This window comes from Schistocerca nitens, chromosome 9 (assembly GCF_023898315.1).
Source record: "Schistocerca nitens isolate TAMUIC-IGC-003100 chromosome 9, iqSchNite1.1, whole genome shotgun sequence".
NCBI lineage: Eukaryota > Metazoa > Arthropoda > Insecta > Orthoptera > Acrididae > Schistocerca > Schistocerca nitens.
The window spans coordinates 195,400,242-195,427,521 of NC_064622.1; the positions used below are offsets into that span (position 1 = coordinate 195,400,242).

Consider the following 27,280-nt stretch of genomic DNA (forward strand, 5'->3'; position numbering starts at 1 on the left):
GCACACTTTTCCCTTACTAACCGTTAGATCTAAACCGTGTTTGGCTTATCCAAAATGTAGTTCAAACCACGTATATAGTGAAATATCAGGGTGTGTTCAGTTATCTGCCATTAAAACTGTGTTACGTATCATTAAACATGACTATGGTTGTTTGTTAGTTTTGGAGGTAATAACATTGCATCCTCACCATTCCTGCAGTAGGAGCTGTCCATCAAGGCATAGGGAAGACAACCGTCCTTTTCTGAGCAGAAGCAGTCTTGCTCGCCTTTCGCCAGACGCTTTGGGGCCTCTGGCACGAAGCGCAGGCCGGGAATACCGTTCATTACCTGTGGAAATCAAGTACCATGGTCAAACTCCAGTACATTTTCATAGATTCAACTAGAAACAATGGTATTGGTCAAGTATCTTGTGAAGTATTTCAAAATGACTGCAGATGCAATTTAACTGTTTCAAAGCCAGATACTACATGTCGCTTCACAAAAGTGACAGTAGGTCATCTACTGCGAACAGGACTTTTACCGGATTTATTGTTAAGTTATACTAGTTTAGTGATACTTCAGCTCTGAATAGCAAAAAATTTAAATAAAATAAATGGACTTCTTGTTTCGTAACAGATTTGACTGGACACCGGAAATGTCCTGCTATGTCGAAGTCTTTTCTGCAAAACTACAACCTTCCTTGAATTGGGAACGATGATTAAACTGCTTCTGCGTTTCCAGGAAAGCGGAATAAGCTAGATTTCGAGTAAGAGATCTAGATGTATATTGTTTCTTCCTTCGAAACCTGTTCATAATTATCTGTCATTCACCTTGCTGCATTTACTTCCGATGGTCATGCACAATACCTAATTCATTGCTTCCGTTATTTCAAGGTTTAAATGAAATTATTTGTGGAACGGTTACGTGCATACTATCAGCGCAACAGAAATCGCTTTGAGTAAGTTTTAAATCAACGATTAGTACACTGAAGGGCATTAAGAAGCTTCTTTCGAGAAGAGTGTACACGAAGTAGTTAAGAACTCTGGATTACGTTTAATATGGACTAAGTACTATGTACCGTTCACAGGTTATTCGAAAGTAGCGGTCAGTAAGACTAGAGTATTGTTAATTCCTGCCAATCTTTACCGTGAAGCTGTTTAGAAAAAAAAATAAAAAAATAAGAAATGCATGGTGAATATTGCTGTTTGAGCACCATTGACCAATGTTTACGTGGCAATCCAATGTGCCATCTGTTTCTAATCACTATTTTAAACAGACGTCGGTTATTCCGTAATAATTTTAATTGTAAATATTGACAAATAGCAATCCAGTTTCGTGAGTTATCTAGATACGATGAAGCAAGTATACAGCTTTGCTCTATTAGAAAACGATAATTATTTATTTCTGTTGACTGAAAGTTTGAAGTTATGCGCTCTTTCGGGAGTCCATATTTTACTTCGCGTGAGAAAAAACATGTTAACAGTATTTTTGACTGAAGTCCTTCCAGGAACACATTAAACAATTTCAAACTTTTTGAATTAGTGCAGTTTTTTCCTGTCGGATCCATGCGGATCCAATACTCCTCCTGTTGTTGCTGCTGCCATCTAGTGACCTAATCAACGCACTAGAATGCAGTGGTGCCATGTGGAAACAATGGGCTTTCGTAGATATTGCAGAAATATCTAAAAACTGTAATGGGTCCAAGAAGACCATCGAGCTGGAAAGGGTTAGGCAAAACTTCGGTAACTGAGTTTGTAGCTTCCTTCATCATCAGACGAGTCAAGTGCAGGCGGATCGACTGTAAACTGAATTATTTTGCACAGCGGCTATTCCCCAAAACGTCCTTAATACCGGAATGTTACTATTTCCAACGAGTTCTACGTACATCAAACGCGAGATCTCACACATTACCTCTACTGAAACGTCTGTACCGCGTTGCCCGTTTCGAAGCGACAGGTTCATCTTCAGACGCCCGTTCATGTTTGTTGTATTTCTTGTTTTTGCTTACACAATTTCTGGAGGGAAAAAAAAGCAGCCCACAACCATTATCAACAACAACATGAACCTGTCTACGTAAAACCGGTAACGGTGCTACATGTTTAAATAAGTAGCATTACTAATAGTGAATGTTTACTGTTTCTTTTTCCTTTGCTCATCATCTCTTCTCAGTTCATTATTTAGCCAGATATACTTTTTCTTCTCTGCGTAATTCTTGCCTTTGAATTTTCTTCTTTCTTCCATTTTATAAAGAAATTTTCGTGTGAGCCAGGGGCTTCGTCTCCCGGTTTCCGTGCACATATCCAATTATCTCTCTCTCCATTGTGAATACCTGTGAGTTCAATAAAACATGAACTGGAGGTAGTTGGCAGATTCCTTTCTCACGAAATACACGTATTCCACTACCACTGTCTTAAGAGAGTCTTAAATGGATTTACTGGGGAACTACATGTGAAATGAACACAGTGGTAAAGTAGTATCACTTGTCAGGCGCCCTGCTTTGCGGTTAATGGTATGTTAGCTTATGCCTTTAACAAGTTCAGAGGTCACACGCTCAGCTAAATTCTGGTCTTGTTTTGAACACTGTAAGCACTATTGCGTCGAAAAATCTGTTTACACAGAGAAAATCCTCAAGTGCATGCTTAAATGCATCCACTACGAATCCTACGATGTTTAAGGACCACATCGTTGTCAGGAAAAATTCTCTGGAGTATGTGACCTCATCGTGATGTTATACACAGCGCCAAAAACTACATATAGAAGTTTCTAGAGTTGTTATAGAGTTATAGACTAGATAAACACATTATGCAACACAAATGTCACAAGTGCACCGTTTCCTTTCTTGGAGCCCTTTAACGGATATACGAACTTCCCTTACGCCAACGTTTACAGTTCAACAGCCGCAATACAGTCTGGAAGTTAGTAAATCGTAAGGCATCTCGTGGGTTTCAGCATCGATAGAGACCATCTTAAACTTATGGGTTGATATTCGCGACCATATGATTGCACCCCATCATTTGCCTAACGTTCGATGGAGAAAATTACTATCTTTCTCTTTGCAGTAATGCCGGAAACTTCTGAAAATGTCCTGCTAGCTGTTAGGCACTCTTTATGGTTCCAGAATGACGGTGGCCCACCACACTATGGAGCTGACGTCAGAGAGCATTTGAACAATGTTTCCGCAGTTGTTAAAGGGGAGGTGTGGGCCATTAGCGTGGCAACCCTGTTTCTTTTTGTGGAGCCAGATAAAGCGCTGATGAACCCAACACCGATACACTCGGCAGAGCAGTTGGTTTGACCGTTTGGCTGAAGTTGCAGCCACTATGCACGAAACATCTGATTGTTCTGGGCGTGTTAGACATTAGCTTGCAGTTGCCTGTAGTACATTAATATAAATGGACGATGTTTACACCAACATCTCTAAAACAACATTTACCTCAAGATAGCCTGAACACCGTTTATGACCTCATTAGCATCAGCACCTTCACTGAAACGGTTCATCTGTGAAATTTTTGGCACGAAACATGTTTTTTGTCTTCTCTAAAAAATTTATATACATAGCGTTTCAGCACCGCAAAGGTGAATTTCAGTTAGCTTTCACCAAGTTGGCGCATCAACCATTATACCACTATCGTGTTCACACCACCTCGTCCTTACCCCTAGTGTCAGTTGCCAAGTATGTTACTATCGATCTTTCATTAAACGGAACGAGTTGGCAGGTGTGGGATTACCACGAATAAAAGAAGTCAGACCTCGCCGCCAAACTAAAACTGTCCAATCAAATTCATCTCAGTGAAGTTTTTGATGAATCGGCAAAATGGCCGACGGGACAAAGTGAAATATTAATGATGTGTTTTACTATAAAATAACGTTTACTCCTGCCAGTTGTCTTGTTCTTTGATTTGCTACACTATGCGTTACGGGATATTATTCCCGTTTTCAAGTGTGTTTTTCATTTGTTGTGTCAGTTATATGTGATGTTTTTCGGTGTGTGTGTGTGTGTGTGTGTGTGTGTGTGTGTGTGTGTGTGTGTGTGTGTGTGTGTGTTTGTTTGTTGGGGGGGGGGGGTGCTACATTAGTTATTTTTATTTCTAATATATTAAAGACGTTCATTTTGTAATTTATGATTGACCTTTATACAAAGTTAATAGCGAATTTGGAAATAAACTTTACTTCCAGTTTACTTATCACCCACTTACGCAGAAATACATGTTCATTAAACATCACTCACTCAATCTGCAATGCACAACGTACGCTGAAAACAGCCAATGCACAGTAATCAATTTCACAATGATATTTTGCACGTAGTCAATAGAGAACGATATAGATCGTCCACCGAGTACGTACAGTATTCTTGGGGCAGAGGGTAGTTTCTAGGTAATTATTTTTTTTTCAAATTTTTTTCTGTATGGATGTTTCTCCAGTTCTTTCGACAGATCCATTTTGTTGGTCTGTGGAGTAGTTTGACAATCCTCTTTACGCTTCCAAATGGGTATGTATGTATGTATGTATCTATTTATGTATTTATGTATGTATGTATTTATGTATGTATGTATTTATGTATTTATGTATTGCTGATACGTGGAGCCTTCCCTGTTTATCCGATGTCGAACATGGAGCACTGCAGGCATATCATTTTTATTTATTCCGGAATATGAATGTAGGATACTATTACACTTCACATTATGTACGAGGTACGTTAAGCATGTAATTCAGCATCTTTTTCTCCTTGGCCAGTTTCAGTTGAAAACACGGAATTTGTTGTGGGACATCAAGGAATACTCCTGCTTCCTTTGCTATACTTCCATGAAGTTCAGATAGGTGACAGTGCGTACGTAGCCTCCAAAATGGCTTCTGTAACGGAGGTGTTTTCCAAGTAAAGAGCTGTCATTAGTTTTTGACGTAAAACTGGAGGATCCCAGGTATTCATAGGTGCTTGCAGAATATCTGTGGAGACCTAGCAGTGAACAAAAGCACGATGAGTCATTGGGCGAAGCGTCTGTCATGACTGCAAAAATGTCGCACAAAACCTCTCAGATCTCCCATGAGCCGGCCGCTGCATGCAGCTGTGACTCTTGCAATGATGGAACGTGCGGACGTTCATTCGAAGTGATCGACGGATCACAACCGAAGACCTCGCTACTCAATTGGACGTTTGCACACACGAGACGCGAGAGAAGCTCACAAAACATACTTCACTGGACTGTTCTTCCTCGTCTACCTCATCCACCCCACAGCCCGATTCTCGCACCTTCCGGTTCAATCCGTTCGGTCCAAGTAAGTGTGCGTTTCGCGGAAAGCAGCACGTGGATGACGCGGAGTTCATCGATGCTACAAGACTTTGGCTCCGATGATACCATTTGGGCAGACAGGCCGTCCCAATAAGGTGGCGTAAGGCCATCGCACTGCAATCCTGAAGAAAACCAACCTACTTACAGAAAAAAATTGTGTGTAATTACTTATTGAACGCCCTCTTATTTCTTTGTGATTTACTTTATTGGACTGGGTGCTGTTGTGTCGTGTTCATCATCATCATCATCATCATCATCATCACGGTCGGAGGAAGGCAACGGCAAACGACCTCCATTATACCTTGCCTAGTGCGGCGGTGCGGGTCTCCCGCATCGTTCCCCTACGCTCTGTCAAGAAGCACGGGACTTCATTTCCATTTGTATTGGATGTAGAGATTCTAGTACAATAATTCTCTGCAGATCTATTGGGCCATACCTGTTGAGTATATGCAAAGTACCTTTGTGGGAGTTTGTTATTGTACGATTGTCGTTTTCAGCGTGTTTCTGCGTAAGTAGTCAACGAAGAAACGGTAAGTACAGTATTTTCCAAATTCGTCGTTAACAATGAAGTTTGTGATCTACCTTTCTTATTGTACAATTGATAATGTTGTTGGTTGTAATAAAGAAAATAAATTGAGGAAGAGCAGACTACAACTGATTGATGAGAGTGGAAAAAAACTGAACTTCATTGTAATCGTTCCGTCGTTAGTAAAATGCTGCGTGGCCGTTAAACTACAATTAAAAAATTCATCGTCAGTGTTGTCTTCGGAAAAAAAAAAATGATCAATGGCATCGCCGTATTAAGACGGCCGACTCGATTCCCGTTCTCCAACATTAACTGCTAGAAAAATATTTACAAAAAACGAGTTAGGACAAGGAAATGTTTAAAATGATAAATAAGAGCTTTAGGCACCTCACAAAATTTTTAATCGCCCTATAATGTAGAACACAGAATGAAATCACTTTCTGCCTAGCATTCAGTCAGGAGCAGCGCCAAAAAGGACAGTAGGAGATGCTGCCACTCCAGGATTTGGTTTTGAACAAACTACAACTGAATCTCTATCTCAGAATAATTAAATATATATATATATATATATATATATATATATATATATATATATATATATATATATATATATGTTCATGTCAGCCGGTCGGAGTGGCCGAGCGGTTCTAGGCGCTATAGTCTGGAACCGCGCGACCGATGCGGTCGCAGGTTCGAATCCTGCCTCGGGCATGGATGTGTGTGATGTCCTTAGGTTAGTTAGGTTTAAGTAGTTCTAAGTTCTAGGGGACTGATGACCTCAGATGTTAAGTCCCATAGTGCTCAGAGCCATTTTTTTGTTCATGTCATTTCTGGATTTGGGAAGGTGTCAGTCTTTCTCCGAATATTTTACGAGGGTCATTCATTAATTAAAGAGACAAATTGTCGTGGAGAAAAAAGTTTATTTTTACAAAACAATACTTTTTCTACTTTTCAACGTAATTCCCTTGAACATTTATGCACTTGTTCCAACAGACTACAAGCTTTATTATTTCGGCTGCAAAGAACTCTTTATCTTTATGTTTGAACCAATTTCCCACAAACTTTTTCACTTCCTTGTTGTCCTGGAACCCCTTCCCACATAATGCCTCTATCAGTGCACCAAACAAATGGAAATCACCAAGTGCTGAATCGGAACTGTAAGGAGGATGAGGCAGTAATTCCCAGCCCATTTTGTCGATGGTTTCACGGATTAGTTCAGCAATATGAGGGCGTGCGTTGTCTTGCTGGAGAATCACACCTCTCTCTCTCTCTCTCACACACACACACACACACACACACACACACACACACACACACACACACACACACACACACACACCACGGCTGGCTTCACATTGTGAAAAAGCGAATCAGAGTAGTATTGGCTGTTCCTTGTACGCTGCTCTTCGAGATAATCACAAGAAACTGGACCTTCACCATCCCAAAACACCTTCAACATGACTTTTCCTGCTGATGCTTGGGTTTTGAATTTTTTCTTGACAGCGGAGTTGGTGTGCTTCCACTCCACGCTTTGTTCTGGCTCATAATAATGAACCCAAGTTTCATCACAAGTTAGAATTTTGTCGAGAAAGTGCTCAGCTTCTCTTTGATAACTTTCCTTTATCTTTGAGCTCACTCTCAACCTTGTTTCATTGTGTAGCCACATCAACTCTTGCGACCCATCTTGCACATGTTTTGCGGTACTTCAGCTGTTTACAGATAATGTTAGAAACTGTACCAGTACTATCACTTCCACAGTCACACGGTGATCAGCACGGATAATGTCATCAATTCGACTTTCAAGTGAGGGAGTTGGAAGTGCAACCGGTCGGCCAGAACGGTGTTCGTCAACCACTGAGTCGCTAACATTTTTGAACTGCTCTACCCATTTGTAAAAAATTGCACGATTCATACAACCTTCACCATGAACAATATATATTCACTGGTTTCTTGCCTTCAGCAAGTAAAAAACGAATATCAGAGCGTTGTTCAACTAATGTGGCAGTTTCAACCGGACTAGCCATCTTGAAATGTATTTTGAGGTTATAAAATGAACAATGCTGATATATCAGCTGATCAGGGCTCATCCCAGTGATGCCAGCTTAAAGCTATAAAAGTACTTAACTTGCCGTACTAACCGTTTTCTGCCCAGACCAAACTGTCTCTCTTATTATTGAATGACCCTCGTATTATAACATCCATCATCAGTCATAACGTGCGGTTGTCTACATTTAACAGTAAAGGCAGAAAACTGATGTAGTAACTCACATGGAACACACCACGCATGACTGCGTTAGTACACGAAGAAATTGCACTTGAAAATGGGAATAGTTTCACGAAACGCACCATGTGAAACATCCCCTTAGAAAAATTTATAAATGACTGCGCTGGTAAACCTCTACGTTATTTGATTTTCAAACAGCTGAGAAAAAGTGAACGTACTCAGACATTTCTCTCTTTACTTATTCTGATCAATACTAAACTGACACACAATGTTTTTAGCGCAACGCAATCTGACATTCAATAATTCCTACAAAAGAATGGCCCTGACCAACAATAACTTACAGCATTCATGACTCACTTACCTCACAAAAATCTTCGTTACTCGAACTACTGCATTATAGCCAGCGACAATACTGTGTATTTACCTTAATAATGTTCAAAAGTCATCATGTTCATGATCAGTTCATGATATCCAGTCTTAAAAATTTCCTTTTTCTGACGGACACACGTCCAGATCGTCCGCTCTCAAAACTCTGCCATCTCCCTCCCCACATCCACCACTGCTCGCGGCTCACCTCCAACTGCGCAACGCTACGCGCTGTTAACAGCCAACTGCCCAACACTACAATAGCGAATATTGCAACAATGCCAACCAGCCACAGATAGCACATAGCACAGTCAGTGATTTTCATACAGAGCACTACGCGGCGTTACCAACATAACAACCTAAATCGCCTACTTACGTAGCTGAACAGCCTACTTACACATGGGAGAAACAAACGAAAATCTTCTCTGGCAACAGCAGAAGTTATTTCATGAACAAACCCACAGCTATTTCAGCCGCAGGCTCGGGTCAGTCCTTTATAATGGATAAAATGTAATGTGTTCCTGGTTAAGCCCGAACAACATTAGGACCATGACACAGTACTGCTCTCCACACGACGTGAGGGCACCTCCAGGCCTGGTCGGCCGCTGTGCCTGTCGCCTGCGGCGCGTCCTCGGTGCCATCAACGGAAGCGCATTATCTCGTTACGGCTGATTCGCCGCAGCCGCCGCCTGAAGCAGCCACTCGGCTCAACAGATTGTTCCTGTCGGCTGACACAAGGGAGACGGTAGCGTTGATCACCGAGGGAGCGCAGACTGGCCACCAGTCACGGCGGCAGGCGAGCCAGCTCTCCCCTTACCACACCACTTCATGTGGTAGACATGACCAACGTGAGTCAATTTTTATACGTCATTTTTCTGTTTGTCGAAAGACATGGTTTGCTTCCAATACTGAAAGACTGCAGTTACCTACACTACTTGCCATTAAAATTGCTACACCACGAAGATGACGTGCTACAGACGCGAAATTTAACCGACAGGAAGAAGATGCTGTGATATGCAAATGATTAGCTTTTCAGAGTATTCACGTAAGGTTGACTCCGGTGGTGACATCTACAACGCGCTGACATGAGGAGTGTCTCCACCCGATTTCTCATACACAAACTGCAGTTGACCGGCGTTGCCTGGTGAAACGCTATTGTGATGCCTCGTGTGAGGAGGAGAAATACGTACATCACGTTTCAGACTTTGATAAAGGTCGGATTGTAGCCTATCGCGATTGCGGTTTATCGTATTGCGACATTGCTGCTCGCGTTGGTCGAGGTACAATGACTGTTAACAGAATATGGAACCGGTGGGTTCAGGAGGGTAATACGGAACGTCGTGGTGGACCCCAACGGCCTCTTATCACTAGCAGTCGAGACGACTGGCATCTTACCCGCATGGCTGTAACGGATCGTGCAGCCACGCCTCGAACCCTGAGTCAACAGATGGGGACGTTTGCAAGACAACAACCATCTGCACGAACAGTTCGGCGACGTTTGCAGCAGCATGGACTATCAGCTCGGAGACCAAGGCTGCGGTTACCCTTGACGCTGCATCACAGACAGGAGCGCCTGCGATGGTGTACTCAACGACGAACCTGGGTGCACAATGACAAAACGTCATTTTTTCGGATGAACCCAGGTTCTGTTTACAGCATCATGATGGTCGCATCCGTGTTTGGCGACATCGCGGTGAACGCACATTGGAAGCGTGTATTCGTCATCGCCATACTGGCATATCACCTGGCGTGATGGTATGGAGTGCCATTGGTTACACGTCTGTCACCTCTTGTTCGCATTGACAGAACTTTCAACAGTGGACGTTACATTTCAGATGTGTTACGACCCGTGGCTCTACCCTTCATTCGATCCCTGCGAAGCCGTACATTTCAGCATGATAGTGCACGACCGCATGTTGCAGGTCCTGTACGGGCCTTTCTGCCCTGGCCAGCACATTCTCCAGATCTCTCACCAATTGAAAACGTCTGGTCAATGGTGGCCGAGCAACTGGCTCGTCACAATAAGCTAGTCACTACTCTTGATTAACTGTGGTATCGTGTTGAAGCTGCATGGGCAGCTGTACCTGTACACGCCTTCCAAGCCCTGTTTGACTCAGTGCCCAGGCGTATCAAGGCCGTTATTACGGCCAGAGGTGGTTGTTCTGGGTACTGATTTCTCAGGATCTACGCACCCAAATTGCGTGAAAATGTAATCATATGTCGGTTCTAGTATAATATATTTGCCCAATGAATACCCGTTTATCGTCTGCATTTCTTGTTGGTGTAGCAATTTTAATCGCCAGTAGTGTATATGCAGGGTGTCCGAAAAAAGGCACCAAGAACGTTTAGTATGTTGTGCGGGAAAGCAAACTGGCCAGCTATCAAGGAGGAACTAATATCTGGGGTAAACGTATGGCTTGGGCGGTGCACAGCGTTTAAGTCTGAAAACGAATATGGAACGTATGCAACACTACAGCCATGTACGAGGGCAGTTCAATAAGTAATGCAACACATTTTTTTTCTCGGCCAATTTTGGTTGAAAAAACCGGAAATTTCTTGTGGAATATTTTCAAACATTCCCGCTTCGTCTCGTATAGTTTCATTGACTTCCGACAGGTGGCAGCGCTGTACGGAGCTGTTAAAATGGCGTCTGTAACGGATTATTATTATTATTATTATTATTATTATTATTATTATTATTATTATTAGTGTTTTAGGGCGCACAACAGCGAGGTTATCAGCGCCCGTTCCCAAAAGTTCAATTCAGAGCCGAATTGTGAGAGAATCGGTATTGTTCAAATTGCAAGATGGGACACAGCACATCAAAACAGGGAGATAAAACTAAAAATAAAGTAGCAGTACAAACAGGGAAGAATAATTAACGGTGGCTGAGTGACCACTTACAAAAAATGGGTGACCAAACCACTGGACAGCACATTAAGACTTCAATCCCAATATTTTGGGAAGAAGGCCAGACATCACACAAAAACGTAAAACTCTAGCAACACTCGCCTCATTATTAGTTAAAAGAGAGGGTAGGTCTGGTGGGAAACTGAAATCTTCCCTCAAACCCGCATATAAAACACACTCAGTTAAAATATGTCGTATCGACAGCTGTGTCCCACATGTCTGACACGTTGGTGGCTCCTCACGACGTAACAGAAAACCATGTGTCAAAGGACAATGTCCTATTCGAAGCCGTGTAAGGACTACTTCCTCAGCGCGTCGGTGGCGGAAGGTGAGCCACGGTCGGACAGAATCCTTCACCGCTCGCAACTTATTATCCCTCACGTCCAGCCACTGAGCCTCCCACCAACGCATGACCTTCCGAGTCACGAAAGACGTAATGGCCTGCAGGGGGACGGAACAGCGAGCAGGAGGTGGGATGGAGCAAGCCTCCTTGGCAGCCGCATCTGCAAGTTCATTTCCAGGAATCCCTTTGTGCCCTGTTACCCAGCAGAAAATTACATCCTTACCCTGCTGTTGCAAGAGCAGGAGTGCGTCCTGCACCTCTTGCACCATCCGATCTGCTGGGTACATCTGTTCAAGAGCGTGTAGAGCACTTTGGGAATCGGAGCAGATGATGAATTTCGTGCCACGATGTCGGCGCATATGCTCTAATGCTTGCAGAATGACAAACAGTTCTGCATAGTAAACTGAGAACTGCTCTGGGAGCCCTATCCGATGGACAGTATCGGGAAACACAGCAGAGCAGCCCATAAAATCCCCCTGTTTAGACCCATCCGTGTAAACAGTAATAAAATCGGAATGGCGTTCTAAAATCTCTGTAAGTTTAATTTTAAAAAGGTGGTCCGGGGTACAAGACTTCCTGTAAGCAGCCAGATCAAGAAGCAAGCTTGGCCTTTGTAGTCGCCAGGGAGAACCCCTACTGCATCCCTGGTGGAGTACCTTAATGCCCTCCAGGTGTACTGACTCGAGACTCTCCTTCGCACGGATGCCAAACGGCTTTGTTGCCTTCGGACGGTGGCGGAAGAGACGTTCCAGTGCCGGCTGGGAAAAAGTGTTGGACGCCAATGAAAGAGGAGTGGACTTGGCCCTGTACGCGTGCCGTACCACGAGGAGAAGACGCCGAATGGACAGCGGAGGCTCTCCCGCCTCGACACACAGACTAGCAACCGGACTCTGTGCGATAAGCCCCCGTTGAAAGCCTAATACCCTCATGGTGAATCACGTCCAACATTTTAAGGTAGGAAGGTCTGGCAGAGCCATAAGCTTGACATCCGTATTCCAGTCGAGATCGCACAAAGGCCTTATAAAGTTGGAGCAGACGTGCCCTGTCAGCGCCCCAGGATCTATGACTGACGCATTTAAGGACGTTTAATGCCTTGAAACAGCGGACCTTTAGATCCGTTAAGTGTGGCAACCATGTGAGCTTCTCATCAAAAATAAGCCCGAGATATTTCACTTTTCCCATAAAGGGGAGAACAGTGTCTCCTAGTTTTAAAACAGGGAGATTAAAAAGAGAACGGGAACGGTTAAAATCTACACAAACGGTCTTCTCCAAAGAGGATTTAAAGCCCGTGGTCTTAGACCATTCCTCCAATCGCACGAGTGTCAGCTGTAATTGGCGTGTAGCAGCTGTGAGGGAGGAAGACGCACAGAAAATGGAGAAATCGTCCACAAACAAGGAGCACTGCACGGGCCGTCGTACTGTGGACGCAATACTATTGATGGCAATTGCGAAAGCTGTCACACTGAGGACACTTCCTTGAGGGACACCGTTCTCCTGCTTAAAACGGTCAGACAGGACATTCCCAACCTTATACTTAAAATATCTGTCCGACAGAAAGGATCGGATGAGTGTGGGTAAACGCCCACGGAAACCCCACTCATAAAGCTGCCGCAAAATGGTATGCCTCCAGGTAGTATCGTACGCCTTCTCCAGGTCGAAGAAAACCCCGATAAGGTGTTGCTTACGTAGGAAAGCATCTTGTATCGCTGTTTCGAGTAGGATCAGGTTATCGAGGGTGGAATGATACCTCCTGAACCCACGCTGGCAGCGGGTAAGTAAGGATCTGGATTCGAGAACCCACACCAGGCGCCGATTGACCATACGCTCAAATGTCTTTCCGACGCAGCTCGTGAGACTAATGCTACGGTAGCTACTGGGTTCGGTCCGATCCTTCCCTGGTTTTAAAAGGGGAATTAAAATCGATTCTTTCCACGAACTAGGAAAGTCGCCTGTCTTCCAAATTTCATTAAAAAGTTGAAGGAGGACTACCTTCGACCGCAGATCCAACTGCTGCAGCATGCTATACGATATCAGGTCTGGACCAGGTGCGGTATCCCGAGATACGGACAGAGCAGAGTCCAACTCCCACAAAGAGAAAGGCTGGTTGTATTCCTCAGCGTTCTTTGAACGGAAATCAAAACCAGCCCTCTCCTGTGTACCCCGATAGCGCAGAAATTCTGGGTCCTGGCTAGAATCGGCCGTAATAGTTTGAAACGATTCTGCCAACGCCCGGGCGATGTCTCTTGGAGATGTTAGGAGACACCCCCGCTCACGTATAGCTGCTATTGGCGGTCGAGAGTATCGCCTTGAGATCCTCCTAATGGCTTCCCATACTTTGCTTGAAGATGTGGACCTATTGATGGAGTTCAGGAACTCACGCCAAGACCTCCGTTTACTCTCCCTAACGATTTTTCTCGCCCGCGCCCGTGCTATCCGGAAAGTTGTCAGATGCGCAGAAGTGGGGCACCGACGGAATCTTCTCGAAGCCGCCCGTCTGTCTCTGATGGCGGTACGACAGTCGTCATTCCACCAAGGGACAGGCTGCCTCACAGATGTTCCCTTTGACTTTGGTATGGATACATCAGCGGCATGGTGCATCACCGCCGTAATGTGATCCACCCAATCCTGGACGCCTTCACACCGTTCAAAAACAGCCAACTGCCGGTAGAGCGTCCAGTTTCCCTTCCGGAACAACCATTTCGGCGGCTGTGCGACACGACCCATTTCAACTGGCAGATGGAGCCAGATAGGGTAATGGTCGCTGCCATGAAGGTGGTCGTCTACGACCCACTGAGCAATGTCCGCAAGCACAGGCGAGCAAATAGAGAGGTCTATGGCAGAAGACGAACCTGAAGCGGTGCTAAAATGCGTGGCCTGACCCGTGTTCAGCAGTATGATGTCGGAAGTCCTGATCAACTGCTCAATCATCTGGCCTCTGGGGCAGGTTTTGTTGGAACCCCATAATGCATTATGAGCATTTAAGTCTCCTAAAATGAGAAAGGGTCGGGGCAGCTGATCAATGAGCCGTGCGAGGGCTTCGCTGTCAACGCGCTCAGCGGGTGGTAGATACAGGGAGCACACTGTGACATCAACCTGGGCCAGGATCCGAGCTGCAACCGCTTGTAGCGTTGTGGTTAAGGTCACAGGTGAGGAGTGGAACGTGTCCTTAATGAACACGGCCACCCCACCCTGAGCCCTATTACCAGTCAGGTCGTCTTTCCTGTACACGCGATATCCTGGAAGTACAGGCGTGTCAGTCTCTTTAAAATGTGTCTCTTGCAAGGAGATGCAAAAGGGGTTTGCCTGTACTAACAGCCGCAATTCTGCAAAGCGAGGTCTGACTCCATTCAGATTCCACTGAAGTATGGAAGCCATATCAGCGTTTCGGTTTAGATTTCCCCGTCTTTGCGCCGCGCTGGTGAGGCACGTGTAGAGCGAGTGGCAGCAGAGGGGCTGCCAGGTTCTGGGGGAAGAGGTATCAAAATCCATGACGATTTCCTCCTCATCAGTCAGGGATGCCAGGACGACATCCGATGGCGCCTTTGGCAGGTGTGACGTCAAACGCCGTGCCCCTTTCCCCGGTCCCGTTTTCTTTGTGGAAGTCGGGGATGGGGGAAGTGGAGAGGCACTCTGTTTCTGGAGGGCCTTCGAAGGCTTCACTGGAGCTGTCTCAGCAATAGCGGTTGGTGCAGGTGGAGCAGCCTGAATAGCTATATCGTTAGTGGGAGCGCTCTGGCAGGTACAAACGCAGGTACAGGTATTGGCGGAGGATACTGCGACGCTGGACATGGTCTGCGTCGAAGCGTCTACTTGCGACGCACGGTTGTGCACCAAGGAGGCAAAGACAGGGGGTTTTGTAGCCCTATACTCTTTCTTGGCTTCCACATAAGGTAGCCTCTTTGTCACCTTTATCTCCTGAATTTTTCGTTCTTCCGCAAAGACGGGGCAATCTCTGCTCCAGACGGGATGGCTCCCAGAGCAGTTGATACACAGCGCTGGAGATGTGCAGTTGGTCCCAGCTTCATGAGCTGCCTTGCCACATATACCGCAGGTTGGTTCACCCCCACAACTCATTGTCATATGGCCAAATCGCTGACATTTGAAACAGCGCATAGGGTTAGGTATATAAGGCCGAACCCTAAGTCGGAGGAAACCAGCCAGAACGTATTCAGGTAAGACAGGCGAATTGAAAGTCACAATGAAGGTGGCAGATTTCTCAATAACTCCTTTATTCCTACGTATCCTTTGTTCCACGTCTACAATCCCCTGTGTTGCCCATTCTTGCTTCAGCTCGTCGACATCGGTATCCATTAAATCACGGCAGGTGACAACGCCTTTACTGGGGTTGAGGGAATTGTGCAACTCGACAGTAATATCATACTCGCCTAACTTGGTTGACTTTCGAAGCAGCTCCACTTGCTTTGCCCTAGTAGTCTCAACTAACAGGGTACCATTCCTCAGGCGTTTGATAGATTTCAGCGTACCTGCGAGTCCTTCTAAACCTTTATGTATGTAGAAAGGAGACACTTTTTCAAATGAGCCCTCCTTCCTCTTAATCACAATGAAAACATTCTCATTTATGACTCCATGAGCCCCGTTACTCTTTTCTATCTGCATATCTAGAGGACTAGCCTCCCTCAAGCGCTTGACTGATGGCGAAGTTGGTGAAGGGAAATACGTGGTTGCCATGTGCGTCCCACGAGCAGCTAGGGAACTAAAGGTCCGCTCAGACAGAGCCCCGAGTGCCTGAGTAAGCCTTATACAACTGGGGTGCGGCAGGTGCCCCAGAGTTTGCCCGCTTGCGACTGTTCCACCTCAACAGCCATGCATCTCATATGCGCGGAGCACACCGGAAGATTGAGGGGTTTTTATAGAGGTCGGCCTTCCTCGCAATCCAGGCGGTCAAGCCAAGATTACCATTCCCCGCAGCACACAACATTCCACCGCCGCGCCATACGGTGGTCGCTGAAGCATGTCCGGGGGTTACGGTGACAGGAGACGGGCGGCGCCGACCAGTCCCCAGCTCAGGACCCCGGGGTCGCCAAGCCCGTACGCAGCAAATGAATGCTGCGCCCCTGGGGGGCTGTAACGGATGTGCGTTGCAAACAACGGGCATTGATCGAGTTTCTTTTGGCGGAAAACCAGGGCATCTCAGATATTCATAGGCGCTTGCAGAATGTCTACGGTGATCTGGCAGTGGACAAAAGCACGGTCAGTCGTTGGGCAAAGCGTGTGTCATCATCGCCGCAAGGTCAAGCAAGACTGTCTGATCTCCCGCGTGCGGGCCGGCCGTGCACAGCTGTGACTCCTGCAATGGCGGAGCGTGCGAACACACTCGTTCGAGATGATCGACGGATCACCATCAAACAACTCAGTGCTCAACTTGACATCTCTGTTGGTAGTGCTGTCACAATTGTTCACCAGTTGGGATATTCAAAGGTTTGTTCCCGCTGGGTCCCTCGTTGTCTAACCGAACACCATAAAGAGCAAAGGAGAACCATCTGTGCGGAATTGCTTGCTCGTCATGTGGCTGAGGGTGACAATTTCTTGTCAAAGATTGTTACAGGCGATGAAACATGGGTTCATCACTTCGAACCTGAAACAAAACGGCAATCAATGGAGTGGCGCCACACCCACTCCCCTACCAAGAAAAAGTTTAAAGCCATACCCTCAGCCGGTAAAGTCATGGTTACAGTCTTCTGGGACGCTGAAGGGGTTATTCTGTTCGATGTCCTTCCCCATGGTCAAACGATCAACTCTGAAGTGTATTGTGCTACTCTTCAGAAATTGAAGAAACGACTTCAGCGTGTTCGTAGGCACAAAAATCTGAACGAACTTCTCCTTCTTCATGACAACGCAAGCCCTCACACAAGTCTTCGCACCCGAGAGGAGCTCACAAAACTTCAGTGGACTGTTCTTCCACATGCACCCTACAGCCCCGATCTCGCACCGTCGGATTTCCACATGTTTGGCCCAATGAAGGACGCAATCCGTGGGACGCACTACGCGGATGATGAAGTTATTGATGCAGTACGACGTTGGCTCCGACATCGACCAGTGGAATGGTACCGTGCAGGCATACAGGCCCTCATTTCAAGGTGGCGTAAGGCCATAGCATTGAATGGAGATTACGTTGAAAAATAGTGTTGTGTAGCTAAAAGATTGGGGAATAACCTGGTGTATTTCAATGCTGCATGAAACAACCCCTGTTTCAGAAAAAAAATGTGTTGCATTACTTATTGAACTGCCCTCGTATGTTCTGTGGATGGACGACCTGAGCCTAATAACATTTCTGCGAATGCGCTACATTACTCCACCCAAGAGTTGTGCGCATCATACTGCTGACCGTGTGTGGTCTACCAGTTAAGTAACGTCGTTGACAGCAGTGCGATATTTACAAGTACACATCTGCGGAAATGACCAATATAGTGCTTTCACACGGCATCGCCAACTGCAACGGTAGGGCTGCTTCTAAGTTGCATGTGGAACGTCTTCCAAGTTGACTTACCCCAAGTCATTCCACGTTCGCGGCTATGGAGAGACGCCACAGAGAAGCTGGAAACTTACGTGTAGGTATTTTCTTGGTAAGTGTTCCTGTTGTGCAGGAAAGTAGTAGCGCTTTGTGCGTAGAGTCTGCGAATGCTATCCCCAGTGTACTGTTTCTGTTCTGAAAGGTACCGAAACGTGGTGCAGGTCGTCTACGCTCGGCTCCCACACTACGATTGGTATAGGACGTGGTGACAACGTTCGAAGGGGACCTAGCCACCAGCACTGGGCAGGTAGCCCAGGCGCTGCACACAAGTGAAGTGTTGCGTGTTGTGCAGTAACAGTGACTCCATCCACATCATCTGCAGAAATTTCAGGAATTACGGGATGAGGACTGGAAACGACGAGTACAGTTTACGCAGTGGTATTTACAACTACGCATACTCCCGAGCTTTGTACTATTCACCGATGAAAGCACGTTTACTAGAGACAGTATATTAAACTTTCACAAAACGCATGTTTGGCCGGACGAAAATCCGCGTGCCGACTCAAAATCGACACAGGATCGGTATTCACATCTGGGCCGGCATAATGCGTGACCACATCATTGTGTTGTATCTGCTGCCAAATAGACTAACAGGACCGATCTACCTCACATTTATTAGAGATGTTTTGCCTGTCGTATTAGATGTACCACCACCAAATATTAGGATGGGCATGTAGGTGCAGCACGACGGAGCTACAGCACACATTGCTGTCCATGTACGGAATCACCTGAATGTTACACATCCTAGTCGATGCATTGGTAGGGTGGACCATATTCAATGGCCAGCACAGTCGCCAGATCTGACACCTCTCGACCATTTTGTGTGGGGCAGTATGGAAAGTATAGTGTGTGGCACACCTATGACGTCTGTGGAGGGCGACTGAAATACTTCGAAGAAAACCGCACGTTTTGGCTCATGTACCCGAGGCTCAGCACCGTTGATGTAGGCTGTACATCACCGTAGGAGGTACGTAATTCGAGGAGGAAGAGGAGATTAGTGTTTAACGACTTTTCTACAACTATATCATTACAGACGGTACGTAGTTTGAAGCCCGTCTGTAATGTAGACAGCGCGATGTGCTACCCTTGTTGGGTTTATTGAGGTAATGTGAAATGCACAGACATCTCAGACACCGACGCCCTCCAGCACCCGAACCATGCGTTTCGGGATTTGGTTGCTTCGTGAAAATCAATCCTTTTGCCTTCCGGCATAACCTACTGAACTTTTTTTTGTATACCCTGAATATTTGCGTGGTTTTCCAACGGCTCCTGCTCCATCCCAACCTACATAATAATCGATGTTGTCTGTCTTCAACAGTGAAACGTCTATTTGTCATACTCCTTTCTATCCTTTGGATCTACTGAAGTCGTCATCTCCCCTCTGAGATTTCTGTTTCTCCGTAGTCAAACATTTTTTGTATTCTTTCTTGTGCCATTCTCATTAAATGTCCGAACATAGAAGTTGTCCGTGTTCTATTTCATCGATTATAGTATCTTTTTGTGTGTTATTTCCTGGACATCCTCATTTGTTCTACGTTGAAAATTGTCATTCTGCTAACGTACACCCCAATTATTCGGAATCTCAATTGTTACAGCGGTAGACCGTCTAATTTTGTAAGATGTCCATAGGTCGCAGGTTTGAATGTAACCCGAAAGAATATTTTAACTGATTTGTAAAACGACAGTATAGTTCTCTCACATGAAAACCAAATCACAATTACAAACCATCACACCGATCGGAAACAGAATATTCTTGTGTTTTTATTGATGTTTAAATGCGCTTACATTTGTTATCGCTGTGCACACACGTCACATTCAAAAAGATATTTTCTAGTTACGTGACTACACACCTTTTGCTTTATTAGAGAATGTTTAAACCGTTTTAGAGCCTTCATCTTACATAACGCTGAACGAAGTCCGCTTCTGATGCTGAAGTTAGTTGACACTCTCAAACATCACAACCGCTCCGTTTGTGTCACCTGCATGTTGTACACGCTTTGTATCTCCATTCATTACCTCACCGTCCTATACCTCGTTGTATTGTGGGACTATGGTGATATCTTCACTACTAGCAGTGCTTTCCAGAATAGTGGATTGTTTGCTCGCGAAGTAAATGCATTTATCCTCTGTCGTCCATTTCTCAGCCTACGATTAACGTGAAGCTATATATAATTCATCCCACATTCGAAGCAACTTCGACAATCAGTCCTTCCTAGCGTTATTTTCATATTTCATTTAAAACTTTTAAAAATATATGTGACCTTTAAGGATTCGAACATGTGACCTCTTTGTCTACAGTCGGAAGCGCAGTCCGTTGTTCCACTGAACGCCTTCTGTATACGGTGGATCTGCTGAGTGACTTCTACAGGGGAGATCAGCGGTAAGTCTCACTAGGAATAATTTTGTTACGCTTTGGGTCGTAGCTCACGACTGACACTCGACAATCTAGTTATAATATACGGATCCATTTGCAAAAGCTCTACAATTCCTTAGTTTTGGGCTAGTCTAATGATGTTGCAGGGAGCAGGGAATACAATGTTCGTAGTTGCACGTATCGCCGCTCTGAATACATGGAGCATAAGCGTTTGAAGTTTCGCAGGAAAAATAGTTATCAAAATCTGAACTGTGAAGTCATCCAAAATTCTAGTTGGAAAACCACACTCTTTGTTATACTTCTCAATTGGCCACGATCCCACTTTGTTTATGAACTGAAAACTCTAATATTCACGAGAAACTGCTCCGAAAATATCCTAAACCGACAAAATTGTGTATATATTCTCTGAAACTTCAAAGGAATTAAAAAAAGTGACAAAATTTTGTGAATCACACACAATACTGTTAACAATCGCATGAACACTGGGGGGTTTCACCATACACTTACCCACTTTTGAGTATAACCAGTGTGTCTTAATACTACGACTCGTAGCAATACAATATCAAAAAACTTTTATTACTGGGTAAGTCACTATGTGATTTGACAGCTGACATTTATAATTCCCGCTCACGTCAGGAAAAGCACCAATACGGGAATAGCAGCTTTTACGTTATTGGTCAGAACGCAAGCAATTATGGCAGTCGCCGTAATTTTCGCGCGAAGCCATATTTCGCGACAAAATACTCTTATTAGTTACTGTCATACCTAGTCTCATAACAATACATAAAACTACATAAAATAACTACAATAATTTTGACATGCAAGGAGAATTAGTCCTAATGAGAGGAAGAAGTTTATATTTACTGGTGTTTCAACAATGACTACCAGGCAACTTTTAATTCACTGACTGTAATTTTATTTTCGTTAGTAGAAAGCAAACAATCTAAACAAAGAATTTAATCAAACAGAGTCTGTAATTCTTATACTTTTAATAGAGAAAGAGTTTCTAGGTCAGGGGATAGCGTTCAGCGACATCCCTTAACTTTTTGTTGCATACGACGCGTTGCGTTAGGCAGCACGATGTCGGCGGGTTACGATGATGAGAGCAGGATACAGACAGTTCCGCTGGTTAATCTTGTCCGGCGAAACGCAAATAAAGTTCCGGCACAGCTGTATCATTAACCCAGTGGTGATTAAAAAACCACAAGACGCCAGTATACCAACGTTGTTGACATGTCTTCTCTTTAGAAGTACATGACGTAGACATCGCTCGTTTTTACACTTTATGCATTGTCCGTGACGCTATCGTCCATAATTACACGGTTCGTCATATTCATATAGTCTTAGCCACAAATACACAGTTCATAGAATTGTTCATGTATGTGAAGCACACCGTAAGCAATGTCCACTCTGTTCTTGCATTTCAAACTTCGACAACGGCACTGAAAGCCATTTATATTGCACAGTTACTTAGTCTTCACTTTCATGGCTTGATAGAATGTGATATACAACAGTTCCACCACCAAAAACCAATACCAGCAAAGTTCATTCGAATAAAGGCACAGTTCGTGTCGGCCACAACAAAGTAATGTTAGCGGCACTTTCACAGTCCGGTTTATTTGCTCTTAAAGTTCGCTGGCGATGGCATTACATACCGCAGTGGTAAAGAGAATTAACAATCTGATAGTTCGGTATCACTGTCCGTACAATTACGTATGCTTTTTATGGAACGCAGCACTATTTTTCCCGCGCACGCTTCACAGACACGTCATCCACCATCCCCTCTACTACGCAACAACCTTTCAACTCTCGATATCACTATCGCTGTCCCCTGTCTATAGATGTTATGTCGTTATCGTAAATTACATAAACCTTTACAAATGTTATTGACTGCATTTTTCACAATTAATAATATTCCAAAAGAGAACTTTTGGAACTTTACCACAGGTACAAAGCAAGAAACATTTATCCACTGGCAAACGAAATAATCACAATTACATCTTTACATTTAAAAACCACAGTAGAATGTTACATTATCACAATTAGAAATGCCCATATGAACAAAAGAAAAATAGAAATCTAAAGAAAATCACGAAAAAAATTTTATATGCGTAATTAGCAATGCCTTCACAGCTTCCACTATCAGCGTTGACAAAATTCCTTCCTATTGTTGCTTGAAACTTGCAACTGCGTTTTCCATCACGGAGTAGCTAAACTGCTTGCAGAAAAAGCACGTAAAAGCCTCGTAACTTCGGCTAACGCTCCTGTAACACACGAATAGCTTCGTCTTACTCCTAGTGTGTGGCGCCGCCAGAGCATCAGCCAATAAGTTTTCGATCACGTGACCAGAGCCAGATATTTAATGATTTTTATGCTTTAATTACATAGAAAAAATATGTTGTGAGACTATCATGTTTTCGAATGAAGCACTTGCCAAACGGTTCGAATTCACGACATCCAGTAATATACGGCACTGTATGACAAAACAGTTTATTTTGAGAGATGCATGTGCGGCCTGAAAATGTCATAGTTGAATGAGGAAACTGGTAGTCAAAATAACATCTTAGTTGCACGGCTGCTCTTTGATATTGGCAATTACTTGACCAGCTCACGTTCCTTGTCTATGATAGATCAACAGAGATCACAATAACAAGTGAGGGATGCAATCAAGTAAGTAGGTTGCCGTGTGCAGTTGACCTTTCTCCGGGAGTCAGCAGGTGGTGGGGTTCGTCCCTTCCAAAATCTTTCCCTCCACGATCCGCTAACTATGTAAACGAAAATGTAAAGGTTCGTTTGTACAAAAACGTACATCACCGATTGCTCTGAAATTTTAACATAATGTTGCAGTCTAACATGCGCGTGTTTTATACACTTATTTTAATATTATAAATAGGTAATATGCAAAATGGAACGTCATCAAAACTCGCGGAAAGTTCTTCAGTGATTTACTTCCCATTTTTACACATTATTGCAATGAACATTCGGACGTACATAGGGTACATACTTTTGGTATGGTATGAAATAAGGCCGTGGTGGTGTTAATCAGTAGAAAAATGTATCTGAGAACAAACTAGAACATATACATACATTATATATGAACAAAAGAAATATAAAATTACAATTAACAACATGTTCCGTCACCTGCAGTCTTGATACTTGCTTGGCATCTCAGATGCGTACTTGAAACCACGTTTTCTGCCTAATCACATGGAAGAGACCTCCGAATGCGTCGAAAATGCGTTGACAGCTGTCCGACAGTAAAGGTCATTCTTTCCCTGCAACTTAATTCTAAACTAAGACGATATACTTTCGATAGGATTAGCATCAGGCGACTGTGAGGGCCCATTCAGTACCTTCACACCTTTCTCCTTTTTCCAACCGCTGCAAAGCCTGCTGCAGTGCTTCGGATCATTGTCCTCATGCAGTATCATATCTTCATTTTTGTCAATGAGCCAACATTTGGCCGTCGGCAACAATCCTCTTTGACAAACACGACGTGTAAGCTGCACTCAATGTCGCTTCTTGTGTATCTCAGTCAAGGATTCGAAGTAAACTAATGCTGCTTGGAGATTGTATGAAGGACAAACCCTCTGTTGGGTTATGTAAGAACAAAGGCGGTACCTTTTACCATCTATGACTAAAGCCACCCACGCTCTCACTTAGCAGACTGTGCATATACACAGAAGCGCCAAAGGAACTGGCATGGGCATGCGTATTCAAATACAGATATATGTAAAAAGGCAGAATACTGCGCTGCGGTCGGCAACGCCTATGTAAGACAGCAAGCGCCAGGTGCACTTGGTACGGTTACTGCTGCTACAACGGCAGGTTACAAAAATTTTAGTTAGTTTGAACGTCGTGTTATAGTCGGCGAACGAGCGATGGGGCACATCATTTCGCGAGGTAGCGATTAAGCGGGGATTTTCCCGTACGCCCATTCCACATGTGTACCGCGAATATCAGGAATCCAATAAAAACATCAAATCTCTGAAAAAACATACAAGAACGGGACCAATGACGTCTGAAGAAAATCATTCAACGTGACAGAAGCGCAACCCTTCCGCAAATTGCTGCAGATTTCAGTACTGGGCCATCAACAAGTGTCAGCGGGCGAACCATTCGACGAAACATCATTGATATGGGCTTTCGGAGCCGAAAGCCCACGCGAGTACCAAGATGGCTGCATGAAATAAAGGTTTACGCCTCGCCTCGTCCCGTCGACACCAACATGGGACTCTTGATGATTGGAAAGATCTTGCCTGGTCGGATGTGTGTCGTTTCTAATTGCATCGAGTGGATGGACGTGCACGGGTATGGAGACAACCTCATTAGCCCATGGACCCTGCATGTCAAGCAGGGTACTGTTCAAAATGGTAGAGGCTATGTACTGGTATGGGGCTTGTGTAATTGGAGTGATATGACACACCTGATGCGTCTAGATACCAATTTGACAGGTAACACGTACTTAAGCATCCTGTCTTATTACCTGCATTCATTCATGTCCATTGTGCACTTCGATGGACTTCGGCAATTCCAGCAGGGCAATGCGACACCCCACACGTTGCTACAGAGTGGTTCCTGGAACGCTCTTCTGAGTTTAAACGCTTCCGTTGGCCACCGAACTACTCAGACTTGCACATTATTAAGCATATCTGGGATGCCTTGCAACGTGCTGTTCAGAAGAGATCTCCATCCCATCATACTCTTACCGATTTATGGACTGCCCTGCAGGATTCATCGTGTCAGTTCTCTCCAGCACTACTTCAGACATAAGTCGAGTCCATGCCACGTCATGTTGTGGAACTTCTGCATGCTCGCGGGGGCCCTGCACTATATTAGGAACTGTACCAGTTTCTTTGGCTCTTCGATATATCATAATTAGCAAACGGGAAAGTTATTTATTGCTTTTCCGCTTGTGATTAGAATACTAATGCAGTATTTGAATATGCAGCAACAATGAACAAGGATTAAGGTAAGAGGGGAAGGGAAGTGGAGATCAAGAAAGCTGTGGGTGGAAATGGAGATAGAAATCGGAAAGCAAATTGACAGAAAGGGAGCAGGAGGGGATAGACAGGGCGGAGGAGGGGGGGGACAGGAGGAAAGGAGGGAGGAGAAGATGGACCGAGGAAAGGGGGATGCGATGGACAGAGGGGGGCGAAGGAGCAGCAGACGGCCGGGGGAGATGCTATATCGAATTTTCATATTGTACATGTCAGCAACATGTGTTTTCTGCCTTCTTCCTCTCCCATTTAGCCGAACCGATTCATAGTAACGCATGGCCGGAACAGCTAGCTCTTAATAAACGAGGGCGGAATGTATAACTCTACTCAGTATTTACCTGAGATGAACTATGTGTTGGTATATTATCAGCAATTAGCCAGTTTTTTTACGTTCTCTCTGTATGAACCTTTTTACATGAGTTGTCGTTAATCAAAATCCTTTTGTTATTTCCAAAATAGCCTTTCAAAGATGTTACTCGCATGATATAATGCTTCTTCCTCTGTTCACGTGTGAACTTGCTGATGACATCGAATAGGCCTACATGACATTTTCTAACATTCGTAACACCCGCAGCAGTTCCGGCAAGCCGCGAGACCGAGTGATGTCGAATGACGTGATGGGGCCGGCGCCACGTTTGAACTGCCGTTCCCGCATACCTACAAGCGCCAAACACATGCGTCGTTCTTTCTTTCTTTCGATATCCAGAACCCGCCCTCACGCCCTACTGTGTACCCATGGTCTCTGTTAAAATTGCAGCTGTTAATCATAATCTCAGCCGCCTCCTTAATAACGTAATCCCAGTAAGTTGACGCGTGAACCAAGACCGGTCTTTTCAAGCTGCTCAGCCATTGCCTACTTGTCGGCTGTATTTGTTTAATATGCCTCTTGTGCTAGGTACAACCCTCCGCCAACTGTACGAATTGTCTGACGTATAAGGATGCTGCCCCATTCCCAAGGGATACCATATATACCAGGCAGACCAACACGTATGTCGTCTCTAACAGAGTGGAGCATATCTCGTTTCTTGGGGCGTCCGGAACATTGGTTTGAATCTATGTCTCTGCAGCAAGTGCGGTAACGCGCTACTCGTTGCCCCACAGTAGAAACACATTAGGGAGTATTTTCTGGAACTAAGTTATCTCAGCAAAAAGCTTTTAAACTCCAAAAACGTTACAGCAAAGGCGATTTTAGCTGAAAGACAGAAACATGAAAGGAAAAATAACATAGAAACCAAATATGCTAGAATAGCATGGAATTTGATCTGGAAAAACATCAGTAGTGATGTTCTTTCGTCTGACGTGAGAATAGCGTGGTACAAGGTAGTCAGTAACATCGTCAGCACTAATGAGCGTCTCTTTGCCATCGGTTTAAGTGACAACACTAACCTCTGCAGCAAATGCAACCTCGTTGACAGTGTGCCTCATCGTTACACATGTGGAGATCGGATTATTACCTGAGGTGGACCAGGAAGAAAAAGCTCAAATAACAAGAACTTCAGCAAACAATGTACCGAATAACATTTTCTTCAGACCAGAGGAAAGTTACTACCCTCAGGCAAAAAATAACGCAGTGATTTGGTTAATGGGCAAATATACAAGTTATGTTTTTAACAATATTGGGAGCGATGAAAATATTGAATACAAGATGTATATGGAAAATGAATTCGAGGAAATACTTAAATATCAGAATCACAATAAGATATATGGTAACATGCTCCGAATTGTCTTCAACAGAATTG

General features: G+C 44.5%; 1 protein-coding gene across 1 annotated transcript in view; it reads right to left on the reverse strand.

Moving 5' to 3' along the window:
- LOC126203155 (lysosome membrane protein 2-like) overlaps positions 1-27,280 on the reverse strand; it is a 426,168-nt gene that overhangs the window by 28,069 nt on the left and 370,819 nt on the right. Inside the window, exon 8 of the mRNA XM_049937397.1 lies at positions 188-326. Coding sequence (XP_049793354.1) covers positions 188-326 — 139 coding nt within the window. The remainder of the gene's footprint in view (positions 1-187; positions 327-27,280) is intronic.